Below are 11,671 nucleotides of genomic sequence, written 5' to 3'. Positions count from 1 at the left end.
TAAGAGGTGGCAATTGGTGACTGTTTGCATGTGTTTCACCGGTCTGTGGGACATGAGTGGAATGTATTTCGTGGTTGATGGTTGAATGAATTGCACACACTAGAGGGCAATGTTGATTACAACTGGCAGATCAGTCAAGTTTTGGAAACTGATTGCGGTCAACTGACTGGTCAACTTAAAATGCAAACGGATTGTGATTAAGTTGCGCTTGGCTTTCTGTATCAGATATAGAATGATATTGGCAGGAGAAGCAGTGCTGTATTAAGAGGGACTTAATGTAATGCATGCAAAAAAAAAAACTTGGGTCTGGGCCCAAGGTGCTTTAACACAGGAGTTTTCAGTAACTGTTCAATATTAAGAGAATTAATCAACTTGGTGTTCCAAAAGTCTTGACCTACATTGATTGACTGATAAAACATTCTCGATATTTAAGCAGACACTTATGCACATCTTCCCAGCTTGCATCGTTAAAAATTAATTCATTTACAGCTAGATATTTTCCTTAATCAGTTCAAATTTAAGTACCTTGTGGAAGGATACAACGGCACTGTTCCAGCTGGGGATCAAAGCAACAGGCTTGGAGTGTTAAGCTCAGTTCCCTAACAGTTATCCCACTCTGCTGCACTTTCTGCAATGGGTGCAAAGCTTATTAGCTCAACAGACCAGCTCAATGTTGGGCAGCCTGCATGGGACACGTTTCATATATATACTTAACTGGCACATTTACAGGTGCGCCTTTATATTCTCTCTCTACATTATACGATTACATATTTACACAGTTGTTATGAAAACCCCTGGAGCTGTAGCTAGAGATTAGTATGCAACCACAAGCTGTAGGTAACCAGGTTTTTAAGTTTGTGGCTAACATTTACAGTGATTGGCATTCCCTTATAAAAGAAAGCCGAAAAGTTGAACCAAGTCAGAGCAAATATAATTTCTGCTTGGTCAGGCTCTCCTGAAATGTCAGCTTCACACCAGAGACCCACCTAATCTCTGATATGGGGACTGTTTACACTAGGAAGATATGCTGCCTTGACATTTTTGCGTGTTCTCGAAATAAGCGTTTCAAGAAACTTTTTCATTTCTAGTTTTCCCCATCAGTGCTTTATTCAGGGCCTTGAAGCCGTAATCTCGCGGTTCAAGGTCTCCGAAGGGCCTGACAAAAGTTTATTAAGGCTTTTAACTCTGCTTCAGACAGAATTCAACAAGGGAAGACAAAATGTCAAGGAGTCAATAAAGGAGTGAGATTTAGCAGGAGTTTTCAGACCCGTATTGGAGCCATGCACCGTTTAGCATGGTGCAATAATCATGCCACAGCTGTAGTAGCTGATAGCCAATAACGGCGCAGAAAATGCAGGCCCCTTGTGACCCAGTTACGCAGAAACTGAAAGTGAGACTAGGCAAACGGTTATGCACGCATGTACACCGCGTTTGAACAAGCCGTCGGGAAACGATGATAGCTATTGGCTAAGGAAGGAGGGAAGATCATTAAGTTCCTGTTGGTGTGAAAATATGGACAGATGAGACCAATGACTGACAAAAGGCCCAAACATGCTGAGGTTCCGGACAAATCTCAAATGGAACTGGGCTAAGGGGAAGGAATGAACTGGGGAGAAAATACTGGGTTCACTCTTGCCCATTTTGTACATGGTGGAAATGTTTGAGATGACACGTGATATGACAGAAAATCACATTAAACATCACACCAGAGATTTCAAATGTTTTTCATTTATTTCTTGATGTTTCCTAAAAATGGAGTGCAACACAAGCCGTTCTTTCAGAGGCTAATCTGTCAGAAGAGGGGCATTCAGCAGCTGATTTGACAAGAGAGAAAAGGGGGCGGTCACTACAGCTGCTTCAGAAATCCAGCTGGAGCTGCAGAGGGGATCCAGCATTGTTACAGATACAAGTCTCTCCCTCCACACCTCTAGAGGGCGGTACTCTGCTGTGTAAAATATATATATACAGGTCAAGGGGAAGCTCTTTTCCTCTGGAATCTATGGCAGTTCTGGAGCGCTAGCGGCTTCCTCTCTGTGCACTGGGACTGGCAGCTGATGGAAATGCTCGATTGCTTGAGCAATTTTTTCAGGGCAAATGTTGTAGATTGGGTGAGTTGGTGCCTAACAAAATAAAGGAAAACATGAGCATCACATACCATTTCCTTGAGATAGCTTACCGGAATCTACATTTCACAGTCCCTCCCTCCTGATTAAATATAAAAAATGTGTAAGCTAGTGATGGTACTTCAAGGCTTCACCGTCCCCTGGTGTATCATCAAAACTTGTTTGAACCAATAAAAAAATTTTTTATCCCCAGGTAAACCATGACTGGTATGGTTAAACACGAAGCACAAGCTCCACCCATTTTGGAATTTCATGAAGCCTAACTATCCCTTCATTAGAGTACACCCAAAAATATAACATCTAGCAAACATCTTGTGGAATGCTAGTTACTCCAGCTACAGGATGACTGATCTCATTCTGAGTCTGAACTTTCCACAGAAGGAACAGAAGGCTGAAACTGGTTTCACTTTCCACCAGTCACAAAGTTTCCTCTCATCTCAATGTAAATACTTATGATACGCTCATTCATATGATTCAACCAGCTTATTGGTCTAATTAACTGATAAACTCATCACATGCAAGCAAAGTGACATAGAAATCTGAAGGTCCATTATGGCTCCTTAGGTTGACCTTGGACCGTTGCTTTCATACCATAGTCTAATGAGCGGTTGAAGTGCATGTGGTTTGACCACGAACGTATTTGAGCCATTAGGAAGATCTTACCAGTCTATTCTCCTCTTTGCCCACGATGTGCTCGTGGTGGAAGTCCTTGCTTCCGAAGTGTTGAGCGATGGAGAGCCCACTCAGGCAGTAACAGGTGTGATAAAAGTCCCTTGACCTGTAGGAATGGAGGTGAACCGTTTTATCTACAGAACCATTACTGCCCCGAAACTCCCTTGTCACACAGTGGTCTGAGGCCAGTCTGCTCTTCTATGGGAAAATAACATACACTAACCAACCCCCAGCGGAACATCAGTGACCGATAATTAATAATTTACTGCATTGCTCATGTATGTGCATTAAAGGAAAAATTCACCCCATTTTGTAGAATGCACATGTTATTACTCACGTTTCTTGTAGTAGTAAATGCCATATATTGCTTGATTTATTTTCATAAGCTTAAAATGTATATTTTTCAACATTCCTGAAATGCTTTGGAAACCGGGTTTTCCGTTTTGGCAGTGTAATACAATTCCCATAAATAAAGTGTTTAATCGTAACATAACAAAGACTTTGCAATTAACTATGGGAGTTTGAGGCATGGAAAACATGGAACAGGCTTTTAATGCATCGTCACGTAGCAGAAGTACTTTTGTTTGGATAATTTTCCCTTTAATGCACACTATAAATACACAGCGAGTGCAAGAGAAATTGTGTCCCCCTCCATCAGAAAATATGTGACTGTAAAATATGGAGTATTAATGTGTGCACCTCTACAGTACGAGTAGCACCTGTGTGTGTGTATCTGTGTTGAATGAGTTAGAGCGAGCCGAGTGTTTGCGCTAAGCGCTAGCCCCACATAACGACACTCACTTGCCGGGCTTGTCCAGGAGACCTCCGGCGGGGTTTTGGCAGCAGATCAGGATGTACTCTTGCAGGGCCTGCTGATCAAACATCCAGTTTCTCATGCTGAGCGTCGACTCCCCTGCAACCACACCGTCCTCTCACCGTTAACATTAACAACTGCACTTATGACTAAACCCTTACAATCGCTCTCCATTACCTATATCAATTAAAACTATGTTACAATCACAGTTAGTCAGCTCTGGTGACTAGTAGGCTAATCGATTACAACTCATCAATTACACACGTGTACACAAGTTAAACTGGGATGTGTGTACATGTGGAGATTACAGTGTAATGTGTGTCTACAGATGACAATGAATTGTGTGTATACAGGTGACAGTGAAGTGTAAGTGTCTGAGTATGTAGAGGAAACAGGGGCACACTGAGACGTGATTGTGTGTGCAGACAGCGGAGAGTGTGTGTGTGTGTGTGTGTCGGTGCGCACGGCCACGGGGCACCTTCTTTGAAGAGGGCTCGGTGCAGCAGGGGGAGCAGGCCCGCCTGCCAGAAGGAGTAGCAGCCGTCCACCAGCTTGTTACAGCGGCCCTGAAAGCCTCCCTCGAAGCGCATCTGCCTGCTGGTCACCCAGCGCTGCACGCGACAGAAACACACACACACACACACACACACACACCAGCATGAGCCACAACATGCTGCTGTCGTGTCATACAGCAGTACCTCATAGCACCACAAAACCTGAACGTGTCTGAGAGGATGCTGAACACAGGTATAAAATACGGTCTGTTGGCTGAACACAGGAATCAAGTCTGCAGGATGAACACAGGTATATAGTATGGTCTGCCGGCTGAACACAGGTATATAGTAAGGTCTGTTGGCTGAATACAGGTATACAGTAAGGTCTGTTGACTAAACACAAGTATAAAATAAGGTTTCTGGCTGAACACAGGTATACAGTAAGGTCTGTTGGCTGAACACAGGTATATAGTGAAGTCTATTAACAAAACACAGGTATGCAGAAAGGCCTATTGGCTGAACACAGACAAATTCAGACGTGCTGGCCAAACTCACCAATAGAGATTTGAGGTCCAGCATGTGCACCTTGTTTAAGATCATCATGGCCGCCATGCCGCAGAAGGTGTACCCCCCGTGGGCCTCCAGGCCCGGTACCCCGCCCAGACCGCCCTCCCAGTTCTGACACCTGTGAGCGCCGTGAGAGACATCACCATCATCCGCACCGGAGGTCTACTGTCCTGTAGGTTTTCATTCCTAACCCTAACAAAGCACACCTCATTCAATAGCAAGAGATCTTGTTGTGCTGCTAATTAGCAGACTGGCCAGGTGTGCCAGATTAGGGTTGAAATGAAAACCTACAGGACGGTAGGTCTCCAGAAACAGGGCTGGTTACCACTGACCCACACCATCGTGATTATTGTGCACGAGACACAAATGCATTTTCAAATAAAGCAAATAGCATTTGAATTCTCAGGTGAAGGTGTGTAACGCAGCGTTGCAGCCTCACCTGAGGATCCAGCTGGGCGTGCCCTCGAACAGCGTGGGGTTGATGATGTTCGTCAGCGAGGCGACCGACGCGGCGCAGTAGGCGCTCCTGCGGGACCGCAAAAGAACCGCACGCTCACGGACCGGCGCGAACACGCGAGGCGACAGTCGGCAGCGTGGTATAATGGGTAAGGAGCTGGTCTTGCGACCCAAAGGTCACCGGTTCGATTCCCAGGTAGAGCACTGCCGTTGGGTTGTACCCTTCAGCAAGGTACTTAACCTGCATTACTTCAGTATATGTCCAGCTATATAAATGGATGCAATGTGAATGCTATGTAAAAACTTGTGTAAGTCGCTCAGGATAAGAGCGTCTGCTAAATGCCTGTAATGTCATGGAAGGTAATGACAGTCGCGCCGAGCCCGATGAGCAAAACCACGGCGACGGACCTCACCTGACGTCCACCTCCCCGCCCACGTGCATCACGAAGGAGCCGTCGGGCTGCTTAACCGAGTACAGGAAGTCCAGGAGCGTCTGTCTGCGAGGGGTTCAGAGAGAGAGAGAGGCTGTTAGAGCGGGAGCGGGTGGTGGGCGGAGCCAGCAGGGGCGTGGACGGCGCGGGCCGCACCTGTTGATGACGTCGTAGGCCTCCTGCGTGCCGATGATGCAGAGGGCGTTGACGGCGGCGTACGTGGGCGCCAGGTGTGCGTGCTGGCCGGGGCCTCCGGCGAAGCCTCCCGTTGGGGACTGACAGCGGGCCAAGAATCCGCAGACGCTGGTGCACAGAGGGGAAGAGGGCCGCTCGTAAATCTGCTCAGAGACCCCCCCCCCCTTCCTGCAGGGCCCCTCAGCTTCCCCCCCTTGAGGGACCCCTCAGCCTCCCCCCCTGTGGGGCCCCTCAGCTTCTGCCCTGGCAGGACCCTTCAGTTCCCCCCTGTAGGGCCCCTCAGCTTCTGCCCCCTTGCAGGGCCCCTCAGGTTCCCCCTGCAGGGCTGCCACCCTACCCCGATCCTCCAGGCAACCACATCCCACGTCTCATCAGCCGCTTCATTATTAATGTTCACAACCGTGGTTGGGTAAGTGTATCTATTAATCACTGCATAATCCTTATTCCAGCCACTGCCCAGAATACACTAGCAGCAGTGCAGTACCTACGGCAAGGCACAAACTCCAATCCGAAACCCCGGAAAAGGGGGGTGTTTTTCTGCGCGAGACGGACAGGCGGGCGTGGCGGTACTCACTCCGAGCAGATGGAGGCGGGGACGGGCTCCTCCAGCAGCTCCAGGCTGTGCAGGATCCAGTAGCAGAGCCAGGGCCTGCTGGCGTCCAGGCACTGTGAGAGAAAACCCAGGCGCGGTCACATGGGCGGCAGTGTAGTATAATGGGTAAGGAGCTGGTCGTGCAACCTAAAGGTCACAGGTTCAATTCCCAGGTAGGACACTGCTGTTGTACCCTTGAGCAAGGTACTTAACCTGCATTGCTTCAGTATATATCCAGCTGTATAAATGGATACAATGCAAATGCATTGTACACATGACGCAGTGCGTCCGCACCAAGCACCACACTGGCCGCTGCTTTCCTCGCGGCATCCTGGTGTGTTTTTTGGTCGTGTTCGTCGAAGGGCCTACCTCATAGGCGTCCGAAAGGTGCCGCAACCCTTTCTTCAGATATGCGTAATGCTGATCTCTCAGTAACGTAGGTCTAGAAAAAGGGAAGTGCCTTTTTAAATGTACGTATAGGTACAGGCCAGCAAACATAACATTACTGGAGAATGAAGAAATAGGCAGTTCACAAACAGTGGTGATTCATCTATACGTACACACTAGTATTCATACCCTTAATAATCATTAAAAATTTGTTTGTAATATCGCATACAAAAGCTTCAATCATTTCAGCAAATATGAAAAACAATGTACTTAATGATTAATCTTTTTTTTACCACACCATTTATAACCACTATGAATACATTTCGTTAATGATTATGAATTGGCAATAACAATGGATAAGAGCTGCTACAAAAATATAGCCTGTAATACCCGCTAGTTCTGGTTCTTTGAAAACAAGCAGAGAGCGGATGAGCTCTCGTCGACACAGTTAACCCTTCGAACTGTACAAACGAGGCCCTGGCTGTGTAAAGATGGCTGAACTCCAGCTCCACAGCTGGACTGCTGGTGAGACTGAGAGGGGCCCGGCGTCTGACAGTAGTACGTCTGTCAAACCAGGAAACTATTATCCTGCTTTCAATGTCAAAAAAAACAAACAGACTTCACCCTTCAAAAAGTAAAGGTGAAGTCTACGGACTACTCAAAGACTCCAGGACAAGGTAACAAAATTATACTCTCTTATACAAAGAAAGGGAAAAACACTAGGTTGGACTATCAATTTGTTCAGTGTTGCAAACCTTTATTTAGGCCTCGGCACTTGAACATGAAGTAAAAACACACATGAATCTACCCAACTTGAAAAGTAGTATAAAGCGTTTTTCCATTTTTCAATATTAATTTTTCTTTAGCAGACTTACCTTCAAATATTGAAACAAAACATAAACTGATCTGTTCTAAGCAGATCACACGTTACCGAGTAGCTTAGGAGGACTGTTTCCTCCAAGGCTACTCAATTCATAAAGTGAGTCAGCGAGCCCCAATGCCATGTCCTTTTGCCGGGTGCTTTAACCTTTCCATTTAGCCTAATACCAGGGGCTGGAGAGAGGGGGTTCTCTTAATTGGGCACTCGGTGGACGTGCTGGCGGTGTTTGGTCAAGGTTCAGCCGCTTGCATCATTATCTGCACCCCTCGCAGGGCCGAATATCAAACACAATTAGCCCCCAAGTGTGTGGGGGGTGATGGGGGAGGGGGACTGGGCGAGTCATGAATGAGGCTCCGCACCACTCACAGATACCAGCCTGATCATTCTGTACTCGGGTGGTGCAAACCTCAGTACTTTCAAGACTATCGTTTCGGTTAAACTGAGTTCTACTCGTAATGACTTTGTGCTTGAGCTGAACAGGCTCTAGGTGTGTGTATAAATATAAAGCTTGTAAAATCTAGGGGTTTGTGTGTGTGTGTGTGTGTGTGCGTGTGTTTCAATATCAGATGTCAACCCTAATAGACTGCATACATTCAGAAACACATTTCATAATTTCATATTCACATTCTTTTCCCCACTCTGTCCAAAAACAGTCAGCACAGATTCCAAATTTCAAGCTCCCTGCCCGCCCAAATTCCAAGCTCCCTGCCCGCCCACAAATTATGAAAACATCAAATGATGAAAGAAACAAGATACAGGGCTTTCTAGCAATGTACTAACAAAGCAAAAGGCTTGGCTTTAATGAACACTTAATTCTGCAGTGCCTACTAACCCAAAATGTCTCATTAAAGATAAGTTTGCAGATGGACAAAGTCAACGGGGGGTTTTTAAAAAAGCCCTGTAGGGGAGATACCACTTTAATAACACTCACACTTTATTTCATCATATTTTTCTCTCATTGGAAAATAGCTCAGCACACTAGCCAATGTTTCAACAAAGCCTTCCTCGAGGGAACGCTAGTGCTTATTTTGCTTATAAGTGAAATTAACTTTTTAGTGTTATATTAAATAGATTAAATTATTTTGATTTATTATAATTATTCCTCTACTGTAGCAGAAAGGTACTGGTATAATCCCTGCCACTCTCAAAATACTGTGGCAGACAAATATCTTGAGGTATCTGCACAGACATGGCCTGAGAACCACGAGGAAAGAAAACACTTTCCTGCAGTACTCCCTGGTTTAACAGAACAAATAAACACAGTCTAATAACTCTGATATGGCATTGCTCACATTCTGTATCTCGGCTCATTAAACATAAACGTCGCCATGGAAACCCCAACCTAGTCTGATATTACCGGTGAGATAGGCACAGAGGGAGATGAAGACTGCGCGGGAAGAGGATGACCAATTATGAAAGGTCAGCGAAAGCACTGTAAGGTGCAATTAAATAAGGACATGCACCTGTTCAGTAAAGGTTATCGTATCGGTTTTCACAGATACACCATTTCAGCAAATTGAACGCTATTACGAGTAAGATTTTCATTCAACTCAATTTCACTGAAAGGCTGTATGGATACAAAGAGTGGCGCAGGTACTGAGGGCCTTTATAAGAATGTGTTTTCGGCTTTTCTCCGTTTATATAGTGCGCCACTGTTTATGTATAAATAAAGTGGATTGATCAATGAAATCTGACTGTTTTCCCCTTTCTGAATGAATGATGCCATTTGGACAGACAAAAATGGTTTTCAGGGACACCAGTGAGTTTATTATATTTCAACCCAACAAAGTGAAAAACAATTTGCAGTGTTATCCGTAACTAGCGAAGAGAAAGCAGAATGTCATAGGTTAACCACTCTTGCACAATAACCACAGTATTCCAAAGCAAGTTTGAGAAGCTTCCTAAATAGCCTAATTCCTTATATGTTTTTCCTATATTCAGATGCATCCTTTCATTGTTCTGATGAAGTGTACAAGTCACATTAAATAATGCAAGTGTTTGATTTAGCTAAGCTCATAGGCTATGTACAAAACCCTCCAGCTAAGCTGTCAATATGTAGCAACTGAGTCAAGTTATAATTCCTAATATCTTTGAAGCCATGTTATCAATCAAGAAATAATTACATTTTGACACCTCAAAAACTGAGAATATAATGCAAAATATTTGATATAGCCTCTCTCAAAACAGTGCATAATGTAATGCAGCATTTCCTAAACGTGTTTGCTAAAATGGCACCCTATTGTGATCAGGCTAAATCCTCTGGGTCTGAAACTATCAAACCTAAGAGATGAAACTGTAGTGGCTTTGAATCCAAACTTTACTTACTGTGATAATGTGTGATTTTGTTGGTATACACTGAAAACCTCTTGGACACTGCGTTCCACTTTTTTCTGGATAACAAACAGATGTGGAAGGGAGTCAGACATAAAACATAAAATGCTAACTTTTAATAATGAACACACCAGCACCATGCAATTATGATAGAATGATTCATTACAATGCCTCTAACATGCAACCAACGTTCACAAAACGCAAGGAACACTTATTCATAAAAATGAAAACGAGAACACAATAGTGGATCAGGACTGAAAGGGAACTTTTCATTTGAATGAACAAACGAGACCACTATTGAATGAAGACATTGAACAACGGGGCAGATGAGGCTAACAGGGTGACTGTCATTAAAGAACGTCAACTGCTTCGCGAAGCTCGACTAAAATGAGGCCAAAGTAAACAAAAATGTATGTCCTCATATTTGTTGAATTACAATCATAATTAACAATAAAAACGAGGACAATTAAGCAGCAATTATAACTATGAAGAGTTTAGACAATGACGTCCAGTAATGTAAATGGGATATGCAAGTTGCAGCAATGAATCAGCTAGCTAGCTAGCTGTACATTTATTCAGCCAGCCAGGCTACAATGCTGCCCAAACTGACAACAAGCGAGCTCTCCAAATAAAAAAAACAATCTCTCGCTAATCTTACTACTGAAGGTTGACTTTAGCTAGCACCTAAAGTCAGTGGAACAAAACAACTAATACTACGGAGTGAATTTATGTCGCTAACTTAGCGAGCAAACTCCATGTCTGAAGTCGCGGTGGCCTTTGCTTACATGTATCTAACTATCCAGATAGAACTCACTCTTTCTACGGAACGATCCACAAGGCGAGATGATATTAGCTAAAATCATACAATATTACAAGCAAAGTTATTTATCTCTCTCATCTCAAGAAAACTCCAAAACATTAGCAAGCAAGCTAACAACCTAGCCTCCCTACTGAGGTTGCTAGCCGCCAGTCCTTGGCAAGCATGTATATAGTTGAGCCAGCAAAAAAGACATCCCGCTTAGTGTATTTGGTGTTGGTAGCTAAAGATAGCTAGCTAACTAAGATCCAGCAAACGCAAAAGTTGTAAAGCAACGCTAAGTAGCCTGATAGCTAATCCAGCTAATCGCTAGTGTCGATGGGAAGCTAGTTAGCACTCACCTGTTCTACTGAAGTCACAGTTTCCACATTGTCGTCCTTAAATAATTCTAAGGCATGTTGATCACTTAGACAGCGTAAAGGTGTGAATGAGCTATCCATTATAAAACAAAACTAATCAATATTCTTATGCGCAAAATGAGTACCCAAAGTTAGCTAGCTACCAAGCTACTATTTGGCAACAACAGTAAGTCCAAGAAGCTTATTTTTCGCTACCTCCCCATGCCCTGGCAGTTTTCGCGTAAAGTCGAGGAGGCGGAGATAAGTGACAGTGCAGTACGGCAAGCCTATTGGCACAAATGTAAAGCGAACGTATTGAAGTTCATGGACGAGTGATGCAATTGTAAACCGTACAGCTAATAGCAAACAACAAACTTGCCCCAGAATTGTATTGTCAGATTATCATTTTATCTTTAATAGCTGAATCAAGACCTAGTGGACCCATTATGTCAAAATTAAAATACTTAAACTCTCAGGTCTCAGGAGGGTACAGAAAAAGTATAATAACAACCTGTTCTGGGCAAAAAGAGTGATGGACCATTCCTCAAATACACATAACAATACAGCTCAAATA

At 44.2% G+C, this 11,671-nt stretch overlaps 1 protein-coding gene across 1 annotated transcript; it reads right to left on the bottom strand.

Moving 5' to 3' along the window:
• Positions 1 to 1,712: 1,712 nt before the first annotated feature.
• fntb (farnesyltransferase, CAAX box, subunit beta) lies at positions 1,713 to 11,372 on the bottom strand. The gene is made up of 12 exons (XM_064339629.1): positions 11,101 to 11,372; positions 9,937 to 10,001; positions 6,714 to 6,786; positions 6,327 to 6,418; positions 5,714 to 5,860; positions 5,540 to 5,623; positions 5,110 to 5,196; positions 4,659 to 4,788; positions 4,088 to 4,220; positions 3,597 to 3,708; positions 2,787 to 2,901; positions 1,713 to 2,120 (listed from the first exon to the last, which is right to left on the bottom strand). Exons 1-12 carry the CDS (start codon positions 11,197 to 11,199, stop codon positions 1,998 to 2,000), a joined length of 1,260 nt encoding a protein of 419 aa, XP_064195699.1. The 5' UTR covers positions 11,200 to 11,372; the 3' UTR covers positions 1,713 to 1,997.
• Between the last annotated feature and the right edge of the window lie 299 nt (positions 11,373 to 11,671).

The sequence above is a fragment of the Anguilla rostrata genome, chromosome 6 (assembly GCF_018555375.3).
Source record: "Anguilla rostrata isolate EN2019 chromosome 6, ASM1855537v3, whole genome shotgun sequence".
Lineage (NCBI taxonomy): Eukaryota > Metazoa > Chordata > Actinopteri > Anguilliformes > Anguillidae > Anguilla > Anguilla rostrata.
The sequence above is the reverse complement of the archived record's forward strand: the minus strand, read 5'-3'. Positions and strand labels throughout refer to the sequence as shown.